Below are 18,693 nucleotides of genomic sequence, written 5' to 3'. Positions count from 1 at the left end.
CAGTGCAGTGCATTTATACGTATGCAACGCACCACAGACATGACATATCATACACACATTATCTCTAACTTTATTGCACAGAAACACTTTTGGGGCGGGGGAGTAAGGGGGGGTGGGGAGGGGGGTGTTTAGTCCTCCTCCTCAGGGCCGTCAAAGATGGAATAGTCCTTGAGCAGGCTGTGGAGCAGCCTGTGACAGTCCTGTACCGACATCCTCTTCTTCCCCTTGATCAAACGTTCCCTGGCGAATAGTAAAACGTCCTTGAAAAAGCACATTAGACGCCAACCGGCTTCGATTGCGTCCTCTGTGTGTGTTCCTGTGAAAAGTCCGTGGAACACCGAGTAGTACGTGACGCACTTCCTCGGTATACAGTCCTTTAAGTCAGTGTCCAGCGCGCGCAGCAGGGCCTGCGCAAAGGGGCAGTTCCAGAAGAGGTGTATGATGCTTTCCTCCACTGGGTTGCACCTGGGGCAGTGCCTCACGAGGCTGAGTTTACTCTGGTACTTGTCCACATTCACAGGGAGTCCCCCGTGTATGGCCTGCCAAGCAATGTCTTTGTGTTTGTTCATTAGTCTTTTCGATACCACATTCCTCCACCCCGTTCCAAAGGTGTTGGGGTGGAGACCTGGGACCGATTCCATGATGTCTTTAGCCCTGATCATTTTGTAGATGACCTTGGGCTTCCACAGGTCTGGTTTTACTCCCTCCAGATTGTTCTGCCTCACAAACTTCTTCACGTCCTTGTAGAACCAGGGCGTGCGCCAGCTGTAAGGGATGGAGCTGTCCCACTTGTCCCACCCCAGTGCTCTCCAGAGCGGCAGGAGTAGGAGTCGGGACATGGAGTAGCCAGAGGAGTCTTTGTCGCAGTCTCTCAGGGTGATCCGCACGCAGTTGCTTACAAAGAAGGCACGCAGCATAGTGGGGATGTCGGGGATTCCTCTACCCCCCTTGTGCGGCTCTTTGTACATCACCTCGCGCTTTCCCCTCTCAAACTTGGCCCCCCAGACAAAGCGGAACACTGCCATGGAGATCTCCTGGCAGGTTCTGGTCGAAGGCGGGTATGCCTGGGCCACGTACTGCAGGACAGGGAGGATCTCGTTCAGCAGTACCAGCTTTTTCCCCTGAATGGTGAGGGGTCTGAGGCGCCACAATCCGATCTTCTGCTTCACCTTGTTCAGCCTCTCGTTCCAGCTCTTCAGGGCAGCGGCCTCGCTCCCCACACCAAACCAGACTCCAAGGATTTGAATGAGGCCTGCTCTGATGGGGAAGGGGAGGGGGTCGGCAGTCAGGTTCCAAAGCCCAAAAAGCTTGGTCTCTGACTTCCCGCAGTTGACTTTTGCTTCTGAAGCTTTCCCGAAATCCTCGCACGTCTGGACCAGCGTCTTCACCGACCGGCTATCTGCGCAGAAGATGGTGACGTCATCCATGTAGAGTGAGCACTTCACTTTGCGTCTCTGGGGTCCTGGCACGACGATCCCTTTGATCTCTACGTCTCGTCTGATGCACTTGGCGAAGAGCTCTATACAACAGACAAAAAGGAGAGGTGAAAGAGGGCAGCCCTGCCTAACCCCTGAGAGGACAGGGAAGGGGTTAGTCTTCCATCCGTTCATGATCGCCACACTGCAAAAGTCAAGGTACATCAGGTTAACATAAGAACAGAACATCTCCCCCATCCCATACTCACGCAGCACCCAGCCCATGAAATCATGGGAGACACGGTCGAAGGCCTACTCCTGATCAAGGGTGACCAGGGCCGCGTGTACACGGCGGTCTTTGATGTAGTGGACTGCATCTCTGATTAGGGCGAGGCTGTCTGCGATCCTGCGTCCGGGGATGCCGCACGTCTGGTCTGGGTGGATGATCTGGCTGATGACCTTCTTCAGTCATATCGCTAGGACTTTTGCTAGGATCTTGTAGTCCGCGTTCAGGAGCGAGATGGGATGCCAGTTCTTGAGGTCGCACCTCTCCCCCTTCCGTTTGTACAAGAGCGTCAGCATTCCTTCCCTCAGCGTTGGGGGCATCCTACCTTATGCTTCGAATTCCCTGTAAAGCTCGAGCAGGTCCGGGCCGATCAGGTCCCACAGCTTCATGTATAACTCAGCTGGGATACCATCTCCGCCTGGCGTACTACCCGTCTTAAAGGATTTGGTTGCAGCGTGGAGCTCCTCCAGCGTCAGGGGGGCGTTCATGGCTGCTTTTCCTGCCGGGTCGATGGTGTTTGTAATCCCTGACAGGAATTTGTCAGCCTGGTCTCGGTCTGATGCTTTTGGGGAGTAGAGGTCTTCATAGAAATCTTTCACGACTCCCATGACTTCCTCCTTCCCCTGCTGCACGTTGCCATCTTTGTCTCGCAGCTCCCTCAGGGGCATGTGGGCAGAGTGGAGTTTCTTGAAGAAGAAGGCATTGCATTTCTCCCCCCTCTCAAGGTTCTCCACCTTGGAACGGAAGATGATTCGTCTGGATTCCTCCTCAAACTGCTTTTGCAGGCTCTCCTTGGTTTCCTCCAGGTCGTCATCCACGTTCCATCCGCAGTGTTTGAGGTCATGCAGGGACTGCAGCTTGCGCTGCAGGCCCTCGAACTCCCCCTTCCTCTCACACGCCAGGCGTCTGCCCTTTGCCTGCAGGAAGCAGCGGATCCTTATCTTCGTGAATTCCCACCACTCTGCAGTGCTGGGGAAACAGGCCTTTTCTTCTCTCCATGCTGTGTATGCTGTTCTCAGCTCCTCCATGATCTCCTCCCTTTCCAGCAGTGCGCAGTTCAGCTTCCAGGATCCTGGCCCTGGGGGGAAACCTCCTCCCAGGCGCCCCTGGAGATGAATGGCTCTGTGGTCAGAGAAATGTACTGCGACCATGGAGTGCTGTCTGTGCTGTACCTGCTTGGTGGTGAACAGGAAGTCAATCCGAGAACGCATGGAACCATTTGGGTGGCACCAAGAGTAGTTTGCGGCACCTGCTCCCATAGATCCCACTGCGTCCTTCAGGGATGCCTCCCCAATCATCGCCATGAGTAGCCTGGATGTCACATCTATCTTTGCTGATTTGCTGGGGGGCACGCGCCCCCCCACCTCAATCGTGCAGTTGAAATCCCCACCCATCACCACTGCCCTGGAAGTTGCGAGCCAAGGGCGAAGGTGCTGGAAAAGTTCCAAGCGCTCATTTCTCCAGGGGGCGGCGTACACATTGATGAGCCTAATCGGCTCCCATTCCCACGAACCGTCTACGACCAGTAGTCTGCCGCAGATGAGTACATGGACAGAATCAACAGTGAAACATCCCCCCCGGATCAAAATGGCTACACCCGCGTTCCTGCACCCGTTCCCCCCAGACCAGTAGGAGGGGCCGTGAGACCACTGCCCGCTCAGGTGCCTGTAGGATCGAGAAAAAGGTAAGGCACATTCCTGTAGCATATACACATCACATTTCTGTAAAGAAAGGAATGTTAGTACTCTGGCACGTCTCATCCGCTCTCCTATGCTCCTTACGTTAATGGAGAAAATGTTAAAAGACGCCATTAGTTTGGGGATAAAGGGTTGGACAGACATGCAGTGATACTAGTTACCATCCTCGCTGGCGTGGGTGGTCTTGTTGATCTCCTCGCACAGCTGGACTAGCAGATCCATGGTTTGCCCAAGGTTGTCATGGAGGAGGAGGGTCTCTGCTGCCTCTCGCCCCTCTCTTATGAGCTCTTCCACGGTCACCAGTGTCTCGCTAGGTGGCTGTTCTAAAATGTCCGCCTGCTCCTCTGCAATGGCTGCCTCCTGCATCTCTGCTTCCTCCTCCTCCAGGTCGCTTTCAAGGTCACTGTCAGCATCGCTGGAAGTGGGTGAGTCGCCGATTTGCTTTTGGGCTCTCTTCTGCTTCAGACCCCGGTGTGGGCTATCCATCTCAGGGGCTCTCCTCTTTATTCCCTGCTTCTGCGTTCCAGTCTGGGCTATGGGGGCGGTATCTGTAGCAAGGGAGGAAGAGGGAGGGGGTGCAACAGCCTCGGGGCTGGGGAGAGGTGTTACAGAGGGAGGGGCTGCAGCCTCATGGAGCGTGGGGGGGCTGCAGTGGAGGGTTGGGAGGAGGGGGCAAGGGAAGGTGGGTGGGTGGGGATGGTTGGGGTAGGGGGAGGGTGGGGGTTGCAGCAGCAGTGGGTGTGGGAGGGAGTGTTGCTGCAGGGGTGAGGGTGGGAAGGGGTGGGGTGGGGGCTGCCACTGAAGCGGCAGCGGGCTCAGGAGCCGCAGCGGGCGCTGCTTGGGTGGCCTCCTTTTCCCTTTGCTCCTTCTGATACTTACCCCCTTGTGCCTTTACGGGTTGGTTTGCAGGGGGCTTCTTGGCTGCCTTCTGGGTTGCTGTCAGGGGCGCGCCCGGTGTTGCGCCTTTCGCCGCGGCCTCTGCGTAGCTCCTGACCCTCAGCTGGCAGTCCCGGAACATGTGGGTTGTCTCTCCGCACAGGTCGCAGGTTTTCTGGCGGGGACAATCCTTATTTTCGTGTCCGGTGTTCTTGCAGTTTCTGCAGGCTTTCAGGGTGCATTGTTTCCACTGATGCCCCAGGTTCCCGCAATTACCGCAGGTCTGGGGCTGGTCAGGGTAAGAGATCCTCCCTGAGCTGCCCGCAAGTGAAAAACTGGGAGGGAGGTGGTGCAGCCGATCTGCCGCTTCTGGATTTGGCCACAAGCGAACTACCATGCTCCACTTTCCCACCCAGTACCCCAACTTGTCCTTGATCCTGCTCGGCTCCTTCACCACGGTGCAAGAGCGCTGCAGAAAAGTAGCAATATCCTTTCCAGGGATATGGGGGTTCCTCACCGTCACAGTGATCCTCTTCTCGTCCCTCTGGATAGGGCAGTTCACGTCGAACTCTGAGAAGGGGACCTCCTGTTTCAGGGTCTGGAAAGCCTCCCAGTACCTCCTGCAGGTTCCCGTCGTGGCGAAGGTGACGAAAAACAGGCAAACCCTGAGGTCCTGGATGCTCAGGATCTCGTCCGGAGTAAAGCCTGCTTTGCTCACCAGCTCCTTGGCAAATGTCTCAGCGTCCAATAGAGGGCGCTGTCCATCGACCTCCCTCAGCTGCATCACCACCATCTGCCTCATCCAGGGTTCCAGGCGGGGGATCCTCCTGTTGCTGCTGCTCCCAGCTCCAGGGTTGGAGCTGGGGCCGCCGCTGCTGGTGCTGGCAGTGGGGGTGAGGCCGCTGGGGGTGGCAACGTCGCCTGAGCCGCTGGAGCTGGTTTGCCGCTGGGCCTCCTCCGTCCGTCTCCTGGCTGCTGGGGACCGTCTCCGGGGGTGCCGTGTGCTTCTCCTTCTTCGTCTTCTTCTTCTTCTCCTTGTGCAGGGTGGTCCCGGCGGGCTCCATGGCAACCTCCATCCTCTTGATCTTAGCCAAAAACCCACCCACAGACAGCTGTTTCGACCTTGATGGGTCTCATCAGTGTGGGGTTGATTTTACTGGGAATGCAAGAGAGGCTATGGGATAGGCTAAACCATAATACTGAGTTAAGTTATGGTGAGTAAAAAAAGTGACAAAAACCCTCCACAGGAAAGCAAATATGCAAATATAGCTGTATGCTCATCTGCATGTCTTAGGCAGGTCTGCAACCCCGCCTTTCCCCATTATCACCCAGCATACAGCACTTCCACTGCAGCAAGGGATTCTGGGAAATGACATGCAAACGAGCACACAGTGTCACTTTTTGCCTCAATAACCATTTTTAACATGGTTCCCTATAGGCTTAAGCTTGCTGCATGGTCACAGCTTTGAGCACAGCCAGGGTTAAGGTGCATACCCAGAAAACCACCCACAGACAGCTGTTTCGACGCTGATGGGTCTCATCAGTGTGGGGTTGATTTTACTGTGTGCTCGTTTGCATGTAATTTCCCAGAATCCCTTGCTGCAGGGGAAGTGCTGTATGCTGGGTGATAATGGGGAAAGGCGGGGTTGCAGACCTGCCTAAGACATGCAGATGAGCATACAGTACAGCTATATTTGCATATTTGCTTTCCTGTGGAGGGTTTTTGTCACTTTTTTTACTCACAATAACTTAACTCAGTATTATGTTTTATATATATATATATATATATACACACAGTATATACACACACATGATGAACCAATATACAAATGCCCCCTCCCCCTAATGTTTCTGTTAAATCTCTCTGCCTTCAGTGTAATCTGTTTAAAGCCCCCTCCCCCCTAATGTTTCTGTTAAATCTCTCTGCCTTCAGTGTAATCTGTTTAAAGCCCCCTCCCCCTTAATGTTTCTGTTAAATCTCTCTGCCTTCAGTGTAATCTGCTGTGAGTGCAGTGTATGTAAATGTGGGGAGTGGGAGTGGGTTATAACCCCACCTCCTTGACTGTGATCTGTATAAAGCCCCCTCCCCCTCCCCCTAATGTTTCTGTTAAATCTCCCTGCTTGTATTGCTGTGAGTGCAGTGTATGTAAATATGGGGAGGGGACGACGACCCGATGTGCATACTGTGACGTCTAACCACCCTCACCCCCTACCCACATACCGTTACCCCCCCCATCCTGGCCATGGCCCCTCCGCTTCTGCAAAACAGACACAAAAATGAAAACATCCAAAGTAATGTCCCCTAACCCCTTAATCACCATAGCGGTTATTAACCGCTACAGTCATTAAGGGGTTAACCCACCCTCACCCACCACTCGGGATGCCTACATACCCTCCCACACATTACCCCCCCCCCGTGAGGCCTAACCACCCTCACCCAGTACCCACAAGGGAGGCCTACCCATATACCGTTGGGGAAACACCCCCCCCCCACCCCCAGTAACCACAATAAAAACAACAACTGTATTTTGCTTGCAATGATATTGTTCACATTCATTTGCAGAATGTATATGGTGCATAGATTTTATGCATCATTTATACAGTACAATGTAAATGCTATGTATGGATTGGAATGTGAGGTTTTTCTTTGTCATTTGATGATTTAGATTGTAAGATCAGTTAGGATTATTAAAGGCAATTCATTGTAATGTAGTGTGTCTGTATGGAGAAGTGTTATTTGTAGGACAGTATGGTTTTGATAACCCTTCTACATTTATTTGTATATTGGTTCATCATGTGTGTGTATATACTGTGTGTATGTGTATATATACAGTTAGTACCGCTACGGTCGTAAAGGGGTTAAGTGCACCCGCTACCCCCCCGCAAGCCCTAAACAACCACCGTTGGGGCTAATACCCCATTCACCCACCCTCACTACCCACAATAAAAAAAATTCACACACAGCAGCAGCACAATTAATAAATAAATCTAAATAAATAAATAGATAAATGAATAGAAATAAATACATTTAAAATACATTTTTATTCATAGTGTAGATGTGCAGGGGGTCTCCGGAGCTGAACCGCTGTGGTTTTAGGTCTGGGGACCCCCTGCTCCCCGAGATACAGGCCCCTTTAGGGGGTGCCGGTATCCCTCTGCTTGGTTTACAGGCCGCGGTCACGTGATCGGGAACTTTAAATGCAGAGGGATACTGGCACCTCATAAAGGGGCCTGTATCTCGGGGAGCAGGGGGTCCCCGGACCTGAAACCAACGCGGTTCAGCTCCGAAGACCCCCTGCACATGTAAACTATGAATAAAAATGTATTTTAAATGTATTTATTTATATTCATTTATTTATTTATTTATTTAGATTTATTTATTTATTTTTTGGGCGGCTGCTGTGTGTGAGTTTTTTTTATTGTGGGTAGCGGGGGTGGGTGATGGGGGTATTAGCCCCAACGGTGGTTGTTTAGGGCTTGCGGGGGGGTAGCGGGAGGAGTTAACCCCTTCATGACCGTAGCGGTATTAACTGCTACGGCCGTGAAGGGGTTAAGTACACCCGCAACCCCCCCGAAAGTCCTAAACTCACACCAAGGGCCAAATACCCCCTTCACCCACCCCCGCTACCCACAATAAAGCGGGCACGGTGGGTTAACCCCTTCTTTTCCTTAGCGGCTATCAGCTATGGTAATGAAGCAGCATTTCTGTATTTTTAATAATATTGTGCAGGAGCAGGGGGTCCCCTGAGCATTAATTTCTGGCTCAGGGAACCCCCTGCTCACTGTACAATATTATTAAAATACATTCATGCTGCTTCGTTACCATAGCACATAGCCGCTAAGGTAAGGAACGAGTGTTTATTTATATATGTGTATTATTTATACTGTACATGTGCAGAGGGTCTCCGGAGCAGAAACGTTTTTGTTTTAAGTCCGGGGACCCCCTGCTCCCGAGATACAGGCCCCTTTAGGGGGTGCCGATATCCCTCTGCTTGGTTTACATGTCGCGGTCACGTGATCGGGACCTTTAAATGCAGAGGGATACCGGCACCTCATAAAGGGGCCTGTATTTCGGGGAGCAGGGGGTCCCCCGACCTGAAACCATTGTGGTTCAGCTCCGGAGACCCCCTGCACATCTACACTATGAATAAAAATGTATTTTAAATCATTTTTAATGTGCCGATGTTTGCGCAGAGAGAGCAGCAGTTCTCTCTCTGCTGCAAACACATCTCACCCCCGCTGGCCTACAGTATCATTGATGTGCATATACAGTACTGTATGTGTACAGTACTGTATGTTAGGGGTTATAGGGGTTGTTGTTATACAGTATATATATATATGTATATATATATACTGCATTACAATTCATGAATTTATGCCATCTGGCGGACACGCGAAGCATTGCAGCCTAGTAAATCCTGAACCATTATTAATTAACACATCAACCGCGCGTCAGCCGGGCATGCGCCTGGCTGGGAAGGCAAAAGGAGACCGGCATGCTCTGGGTGAACAGTGTGGCATTCCAGGAACATGCCAGGTGCAAGCCGGTGATTAGTAAGAATAAAGTCTGCCGCAGCAGTATGTGTGGTAAAATATATGTCTCTGTTCTGGTGTCAAGGATGGAGTGAGTGTATATATTCCCTACATTCACTAGCCTTATTTTTGGCACACATTAGAAAAATATTTTTTTAAACTTTTACACACTGCAACATGTTCAGCTTTATCACCTAGCTGGAGCATCCTCTGATCCCTACAGTACTGCACCGACACACTTTATTCGAGCAAATACCCGGTATGTACCTGGCAGATACCTGGAATGCGCCGCTCCTCACCTCTGACAAGCCCCGTTGCGTTTGCCTTCCCAGCCTGGGTTCATGCCTGGCTGATGGGCGGCTGATCTGTTAAATGATAATGATTAGGATTTAATAGGCTGCAATGCTTCGCGTGTCTACCAGATGGCATAAATTCATGAATTGTAATGCAGTATATATATATATACTGTGCAGTATTGCAGCCAGAGGGAATAAAATGCTTCAATCCCTGCTTGGAAAATAACTCAATGCACTCGGGCAGAAAACAGTCACAAACCTCAATACACCCGGGTATACCCGAATTCGTGGGACTAGCCGAGCTCGAATAAAGTGTGTCGCCAGTGTATACTAGGCTCAGGATACCTGGGCATATATCTGGGTACCTATCATTATACTAGGGACCCCTCTTTATACTGGGGACTTCTTGCCTATTTCATGTACCCTTTGCATCCCTGTGCTTCCTTTTACATTTTCTAGTCTGTGCTGAAGTAGGGTAAAGAGAATGATCCAGGCACACGGTCTTATCACAAAGACGAAAATTTAATCCAGCATAAATCCAACGTTTCGGCTGCACACAGGCAGCCTTTGTCAAGGTGAGAGCTGATACTAAACAATGCTAAAAACCCTTTAATACCCCTTACACTTACCTATCTAAGTGCTACCAGGTGTTGAATGGCGCGAGGGTCGGGAAAAACATGACGTCATCGGCGTGACTCGTAACTGCGCATGCGCGACATCAACCACAGTAAGTTGTGTCGCCATCATCATGAAAAGCAAGCAGCTTCAATGAGGGCAGCTCGGCACGTCATCACAGGCTCCAAGGCCACTCCCCTATCGTCCTGCCCAATCACCTAAGAGTTGCATGTCCCTGAACCATGATTCACTATTGGCAACAGAAGCCCTGTCTATGAGTGACTGCCAGTACATAGAATGGAGGTCTGCACATGCGCAGACCAAACCCCTGATATCCTGCAGTTCAATCAGACACACCACAACAGCAGTTAAAGGAGACAACTCCAACAAGACTGTAAAATCTACCAGAGTGCATACAATATCAGAAAGACAGCAAAAATAGAGTGAGTGTGCAGAATATCTGATAGCCACTCAGAAAAGGCAAACCAAACCCACTAGATAAAATAAATGAATAAAGAACCAATTCTACATGCCCCAGTATCAACTAAAAAATATATAAAGATCCAGTGAGCACCACATATGACATAATGGTGTATATAGTAATAAAATGTACTGTGTGAATTACACAAAGTGATACATGATAAAGAACTCCTAAACAAAGACAAACATGTAATACACATACATTAAACATATAAAAAACATACAAAGAACAAAAAAAACAACAACAAATAAAACCGGACAAAAACACTAAATCCATGTGATACACCATTGTTGCTCTCCTAGGAATAAGATAAAGAAAAAACTAAACATGACAGGAGATCCCAGAGACGCAGGTCCATCAAAGTATGCACGATCTGCCTGTCAAGGAAACATTTCAGGTTAAGTTGTTCATTGAGGTGAAAAAATCTGTCCTGCGCTCAGGCAGTTTAGTAAAGGCACCCTGAGGTGTCAGTGAGTGTCACATAGAGTGGAGCTGGAGAGTATACATGGACCAGAATAAAGTCAAAGCCGGGAAGGAAAAAACCTTACCTATGTAGGCTCATAAACCTGGTCCTGCTCTCCTCTGATCTCCGATATCTGGGCGTGCAGCCTTCTGAAGAAATGGCATAGGAAGGAAGGAGTCCAGCACAAAAGCCTGTCACAAACTACAGGGAACTTCCGGGTTAGAACAAAAACTTTATTGGACCTCACGAACACACAGCTACACCACAGTCTCCCCCTCAATGCGTTTCACGCTCAAATCAGCGCTTCGTCTTGGAGTGAGGAGACGTGGTCTGAGCCTGCATATTTAAACTAAACTAAAAAAAGCCCGTGAAAAATGACTTATATTTAACCCCTGATGTACAAAATAGATTTGATTATATCTAGCTCACATTAAATTATGTTTAAGCACCACATATATTTTTCCATTATATAGTTACATATATTTGTGGTCTTCTAAACGCCAGAAATGTTATATTAGATGTAATATAATCAGGGATAATTTAAAAACAACCTCTATGCAACATTTCCCAAAGAACCTGGTATCTAGGACTATTATAATTAATATTAAATTGCAAACATAGTCTATTCAAATAACCATGTCAGCCAAATCTCAATGTTATTTTAAATAACACATAGAGAATAGTTAAACTTATTAAAAAAAATATATAAATTAATTAGTCCAAAAACAGCAGGAACAGAGAAGAAGAAAAGAAGAGAAGAAAAGAAATAATAAAGAGGAAGGGAGGAGGGGGGGAAGGGGGAGTGAGGGGGGGAGGAGAGGGGGGGAGAGGGGGGGAGGGGGTAAAGGAAAGGAAAAAGTGAAGAAAAGAAACAACATGGAAAGGGCAAAATAACACAATAAAACTTTAAAACATATAGAGATTTATTACAACAATCAATTCTAATGTCATAGTGTGAAGTAAAGTTGAACAATAAGCCAGAATCATAAGAAATACACCTCTCAGAGGAAACAACGCAGGTCCCAATCAATATTTAGTCCATTGTGTTGCAGTGTTTGAAGCGTAAAGATCCAGTGTGCTTCTCGCTGATGCAAGAGTTTAATGCGATCTCCACCTCGAGGGGGTAATCTGATATGTTCTAATGCTATACACTATAGTGACCCTACTGAACCCAATGGACAAGCATTGAAGTGGATAGATACCAGGTGCAGCATATCTTTATTCCTTATAAGCCTCAAATGCTCAAGAATACGAATCTTAAGAATTCTACTAGTGAGGCCTACATACTGTTTGCTGCATCCGCATATCAATATTTACACAACACATTCTGTTTGACATGTGATAAATGATTTAATTTTGAACCTGCGTGCCCCATCTCGGTTGGCAAAGTGTGTGTATTTGGTCATATTAGGGCATATTTTGCATCGTCCACATTTATATGAGCCTAATAGTTTAGGAAACAAAGAAAACATGTTACCAATTGATTTTTTTCGACATAACATACTGGGTGATAATGTATTCCCAATAGTAGCTGCTTTACGGAATACTATGCGAGGGCCGGATCAAACTATATTATGGATCAGGGGATCAAGACATAATGTACCCCAATGTTTCCAATTAATGGATTTAATTGCTCCGACTTGCTCATTGTATCCAGTGAAAAAGTAGGGTGCATCAATGTTCTCTACAAGACATTTCTGTCTGGATTGACTCATGTCCATATTGATCAAGGACTCTCTATCAGTGGAGAGAGCAGAATAACAGCCTGCTCAAGATCCTTGGCAATATATCCTCTTGACAGGAACCTCCCCTTCATCTCCTCCGCCCTTCGAACAAAGTACTCCATCGAGGAACAATTCCGGCGTAAATGCAGGAACTGTCCTCTTGGGATTCCTTTGATCAGAGGGCAGGAATGAAAGCTTTTAGCATGCAACAATGAGTTTCTGGCATTCTCTTTTCTAAAAATGTCAGATTGTATGTGATTTTCAATGGCTATAAAAAGATCAAGATCAAGAAATTGAATATGTTGCATATCGTAAGTTTGCGTAAATCTGAGATTAATTTGATTGTCTGCCAGATACTCAAAGAATTTAATGAGATCATCTTCCCCACCACTCCAGATCAAAAGTAGGTCATCAATATAGCGCTTGTAAAACGCTATATGATGCCTAAAAGGATTGGAATCTCCAAACACGTGGGACGTCTCCCACCAACCCATGAAAAGGTTGGCGTAGGAGGGGCAAACAAAGTCCCCATAGCAGTCCCACGTGTTTGGAGATAATACTGACAGTCAAAGAGGAAATAATTATGTGTGAGTGAAAATCTGATACTATCAAGTAAAAAAACCTACATGTGCAGGAGAAAGAGAAGAGTGCAAATTAAGAAATAATTCTACTACTGTGAGTCCGTGAGTGTGATCAATGATGTTATAAAGAGAAGCTACATCTAGAGTGACCCAGATGTAGGAAGGATGCCAAGTGAAAGGTGCTAAAAGTTCTAAAACGTGATTGGTATCTATAAGATGTGAAGGTAAAAGAGAAACAAGGGGCTGCAAAAAGTGGTCTATGTATTGAGAAAGATGTTCACCTAAGGAACCAATGCTAGAAATAATAGGTCTGCCCGGGGGTGCTGTGAGTGTTTTCTGAATTTTGGGAAGGTGATGAAAAATAGGTGTGATGGGATCTGGAGTGTTGAGGAAATCTCGTTCAGAAGGTGTAGGTAATTGTAAAATCTCACATTCCTCCATCAATTCAATGAATTCCCTACATAACTGAGGGGTCGGGTCTCCGTCTAGGACTTCGTAAGCCTCTGGATCATCAAGTTGCCTCTGAGCCTCCAGCATATAATAGTCTCTGTCTAGGACAATGGTAGCACCCCCCTTGTTGCTTTTCGAATGAGAATAGAGTCATTATCTGAGAGAGATCGAATCGCTGCCCTCTGCTCCAGAGTCACATTATCTCGCTGGAATCTATTAGTTCTGATTCCCTTATCTCCTATTCCCTTGGCTAGAAGTGACAGATCTCTTTCAACTTGTTTTTGAAAGGTATCTATAAATTGCCCTTTCATATAGGTGGGGAAAAATATAGATTTTTTCTTGAAACCTGAATTAGTGCTCCCTAGAAAATCTATAGATTCTTCTATAGTGTTGTTCTTATTGAAGAGATCTGTCAAATCTTGCTGATGGCAAAGATCTTGGAAACCTAAGGGGACAGAAGAAATGGTGTTAACATCATATATAGGTAACACAGTATTCTCTTGTTGGTAAACATTCGTATTTTTGGTTTTAGATGAAAAGAACCGCTTAAGGGTTAATTACCGAATAAACTTATACACATCAACCATGGTGGAAAACAAGTTAAATTGTGTGTTAGGTGCAAAAGATAGTCCCATATGTATCACGGACAGTTCTGCTCGAGTAAGCACATGTTTAGAAATGTTAATGACATTGCTGTTAGTTATGTCTAAAGTTCAATCTCTTTGCTGGCATCCCAATTTGGGTTCTTTCTCTTGCCCCTTCTTGTCTTTCCCCATTTTTTGAAGGCTTTGGACCATCTGTTTTGATAGAGTAAGCCATCTCACTGGGTGCAACATTGTCTTCCCCAGACGATGGATAGAAATTTCTCTCCGAAAATGAAACTGTGTGTGTAGTATGTTCAATGTCTTTAGTGGCTTTCAGTATGGACTTGTTCCCCCCACCTCCTCTCTTAGATTTCTTATATTGAGGGGGAGACTGTGGTGTAGCTGTATGTTTGTGAGGTCCAATAAAGTTTTTGTTCTAACCCGGAAGTGCCCTGGAGTTTGTGACAGGCTGTCTGCCGGATTCCTTCCTTCCTAAGTTGTTAATTGAGACCACCTTCCATATATGTCCTAAGATGATTCGTTTTTTTCTTAATATTATTCCTAGGAGAGCAATATTGGTGTACCACATGGATTTAGTGGTTTTGTCCGTTTTTTGTTTTTTTTATTTTTGTATGTTTTTGTATGTGTATTACATGTGTGTCTTTGTTCAGGAGTTCTTTATCATGTATCACTTTGTGTAGGTCACACAGTACGTTTTATTACTACTGTATATACACCATTATGCCATATGTGATGCTCACTGGTTCTTTATATATATTTTAGTTGATACTGGGGCATGTAGAATTGGTTCTTTATTCATTTATTTTATCTAGTGGGTTTGGTTTGCCTTTCATAATGATGGCGACACAGCTTACTGTGGTTGATGCCGCATATGCGCAGTTACGAGTCGCGCCGATGACGTCATGTTTTTCCCGGCCCTCGCGCCATTCCCCACCTGGTAGCACTTAGATAGGTAAGTGTAAGGGGTATTAAAGGGTTTTTAGCATTGTTTAGTATCAGCTCTCACCTTGACAAATTCTGCGTGTGTGCAGCCGAAACGTTGGATTTATGCTGGATTAAATTTTCTTCTTTGTGATAAGCCTGTGTGCCTGGACTATTCTCTTTACCCTGATAACACTTGGGGACCTGGTAGGACGACCCCCCTTGGTCCGTGGGCACCAGCAGGTGACATTATAGTGCTTCATTGATTGTGTGCCAGATCACCTCTTTCTATTGACTGTGCTGAAGTAGGACCTCCTAGTGGTGAGTCGCAAGAATGCTTTTCATAGTAGGGTTTTGACCAGAGCACTGCGCTTCAATGTAGCTGGAAATCTAACCTGAATCCTGGGTAAATTTTTTAGGTCTCCAGTAACTTTGGAACCCCCCTAAATAGACACAATCTGAAAAAAGTTTCTCCGTCAAACCTACCCTGAAACTCACAACCAAGAAATCTCCTGGTCCCAGCATCCCAGGAAAGGCAAAACACACAGAAATCTTTAATGTCGCATAATTTGCACACAGTCACAGTAATGCATTTAGGACATCTGGGTCCAAAAGCTGACACTCTAGGACCCCAACACATGGATCAGGGGTAACCAGGCGGGCTTGACCTTTATTGATGAGCCTGGTTAACCCCTTCACCATCACATAGGGAGCTACTAAAGGTATGTGCACTCATTTTGGTGCTACATGAAGGATATACACAAAAAATGGTTACGGTATAACAGAATAGGGACATACATTTTCATTGTGCCATCTCCAAGAGTGCCAGACACATACTGAATTGAAATACTTAATTTTAAAAGAAAAACAACTCTACAATCTGTAGGAAGTGATTCCGCTTGCTTCCCACAGCATACAAAGTGTTATTGGGTTGACAATTCTAAGGCACCTTAGAAATGGGGTATGGTGTCAGACCAAACAGGATCATAACCCCAAAAAACTCTTTTATTCCAAAAACAGCTCTAGTGGTGTATTTACAGATGTAGCCAGACATATCCAACCTGCCCCACACGTGCTGGTAAACTGCAGACCAAATTAAGGACTTCACCCCCCCCCCCCAAACCTTGCTACTGACCCTGGAGGCCATCCCACCATTTAAGTGGCAATTACCCTCATCCCCCCACCCCCTCTACCTTCATCACGATACATACAAATTGGCAAAAGCAATATTACAACAACGAATATGACACCAGCACTCCTAATGAGTAAAAAAAACACTGTAACAGATGTGGTGAAAGGTGCAGTAGGGAAGTCAAGCGATAAACACAATATGAAAAGACTGGTAAGCAACCAACCCAAGGGAGAGGTCAGTGAACCAGTGAAGTCCCCATGCATATCAGCACAGACACATTTAGTATTTGAGATAATACCAGTAATCAGAATGTGGAAGTACAAAGCTAAGAACACTATTGAACAGTTCAATAGTACTGTTTAGGAGTGCTGGTGTCATATTCGTAGTTGTACTACAGTAGTGTTTTTCCCATTTGTGTTGAAATAATGTATAAATAAATACACAATAAAATACAATTTACATTATCGTACAATAAATTACGATACAATTATTGATCGTCAATGTGGTTATCTAGACCATCAATGGGGGCAGAGATAAACACATTGTCACCCAATGGGCAACCTAAAAAACTAACATTTAAAATACAAAAAATACAGTGTAATTAAATATAAACAAATATTAGGCAAACAAATGCATTGATTGTCAATGTGGAAATCTATACTCTCAAAAGGGGCAACAATAAATACATTGTCAATCAATGGGCATCAAAAAAAATACACAATTAAATAAAATACAATACAAGTGTTTCTTACACATGTGACGTCACATTTGACTGACAAATGGTATATCCACCATTCAGATTGGTGGATGAACGATGTGTCCAGGCATCAGGTTTGGCAGAGAATTACTTATCTCCCAAAGTTGATGGAATCACATGATACATCCACAAATCCGATTTCTTGATCTACAGTACTACATCATTCCTTTTTTGGAGTGATAATATGTGACCTTGAAGGGAGGGAGGCATGGTACCTGATTGGATGGCTTCCCTCCCTATGCATGCTAACATACAATAGTGTAACACAATAGGGTAATATTTACTAAATGAAGACTGTTTCGTAAATATGGCCCATTGTGCATAATATAAAGTATCAATAACCTACAGTCCTTACTGTAAATCTGGTGATTACAGACATTATTTAATCTTATTCCCTCTCTCCTCCCTTTATAGTGTCCGCCAGTGGAATTGCACACATTCACTGGATTATTTTTTTTTAACATCTTTGCATGTGAATATTAACAAAATATTTTATGTGCTGAAATTTTACACATTAACCCATCTCTATTTCTGAGACTTTGGAGACCTGCAGTAATAGTATCCTGATGTGTAGAACCAGACAAGCAACATAGATTGAAGAGGGAAAAAACATGAGAAAAACATCTCAAGGTAAACTCTGAAAATCTGGTATTGGAGGTTTTTTACAGTCCCAAATAAGAGCTGGGAGTATTTTACTTATTTGACAAAACCAGAGTAAATACTGTAAATTAAGTCATTACATTGTATGTCAATTGCAATTCTCTTTTAAATTCAGTAGCCATAGATTAGTTGTTCCCAATTCCAGTTATCAGATTTGAATGGATTTCAGCTCCCTCTTGTGGTAAATACAACTCACACATGTTAAAATATGTAATGCTCACTTCTATGGGACAAAGAAGAAACATACAAATATATAATACACAAGTATAAATAAACAATCAATATATTTTATTGTATACTGTTTTGGGGCAATTAGCACCCAGAGACTTAAAAAAACAACAAAGTAGTCATTTTACTGGTATTAGTTATCTTTCCCTGGAACTTTAAGCAAAGCTGCTGAATATGTGGAATTTATTTCAAGCAATATGCAGATGTAGACAGTGTTATTGTAACCTCTGTTAAGTTAATGTATGGAGTACCGTGGTAAATCATGTGATAAACTTTGTAGCAGCAGTAACAAGATATTGTGCGATATAAGACGCAATAACTTCTCTAATTTTGAAAAATAAGTGCCTTGTTTACATACAGATGTTGCAAATGTGATTACTGCCATTCACAAGAGTTAACACACAAAATAACATGTTGAATAACATATCTATCTCTACTTTACAACTTGTGAGATGACATCTACTGTTTTGTTAGATAGAACGTATGACTTTGAGGTCAATTTTGCATTTAGTGTCGTTTTATTTATTTTGGTGTGTTTTTACCTACACACAAATAAACCTTTACATACACTTAGATAATGTACAGATAGGAGACTTTTACTACAAACTTTAATAAGTTCAAAATGCTTTTCTGGAAGACATGCTATTTCTGGGTAACCAGTGATGAGTTAGGAACAACCTCAAGAGGTTGGGAAAATACCTGGCATGGGGATTCACCTCGTGCATTCTTTGAAAATTAAAACATATTGTTTTATTTTACTGTTTGAAAATGTAGGCTATGTCAAAGACAGCCCCCTGCGAGCACGCAACCTGCATACGGGATAAGTGTTAGTACTCGCCAGCGCTCCCACTTTCACCCCCGCAGAGGTCCCTAAAATGGACAATATCTCCACAAAAGGACAAGGATCAATACACAGCTCGCAAGCAGCTCCACTCTTCAGCTTCGCAAATGTCCCTCAAATGAGTTATATCTC

General features: G+C 45.5%; 1 protein-coding gene across 1 annotated transcript; it reads right to left on the bottom strand.

The window, feature by feature from the left end:
* Nucleotides 1-1,486: 1,486 nt before the first annotated feature.
* LOC142502045 (zinc finger CCHC domain-containing protein 3-like) lies at nucleotides 1,487-5,350 on the bottom strand. Its single transcript, XM_075612874.1, has 3 exons — nucleotides 5,219-5,350; nucleotides 4,198-4,998; nucleotides 1,487-1,519 (listed from the first exon to the last, which is right to left on the bottom strand). Exons 1-3 carry the CDS (start codon nucleotides 5,348-5,350, stop codon nucleotides 1,487-1,489), a joined length of 966 nt encoding a protein of 321 aa, XP_075468989.1.
* Nucleotides 5,351-18,693: the final 13,343 nt, after the last annotated feature.

This window comes from Ascaphus truei, chromosome 1 (genome assembly GCF_040206685.1).
Source record: "Ascaphus truei isolate aAscTru1 chromosome 1, aAscTru1.hap1, whole genome shotgun sequence".
Classification (NCBI taxonomy): domain Eukaryota; kingdom Metazoa; phylum Chordata; class Amphibia; order Anura; family Ascaphidae; genus Ascaphus; species Ascaphus truei.
This window is presented reverse-complemented; position numbering and strand designations above follow the sequence as displayed.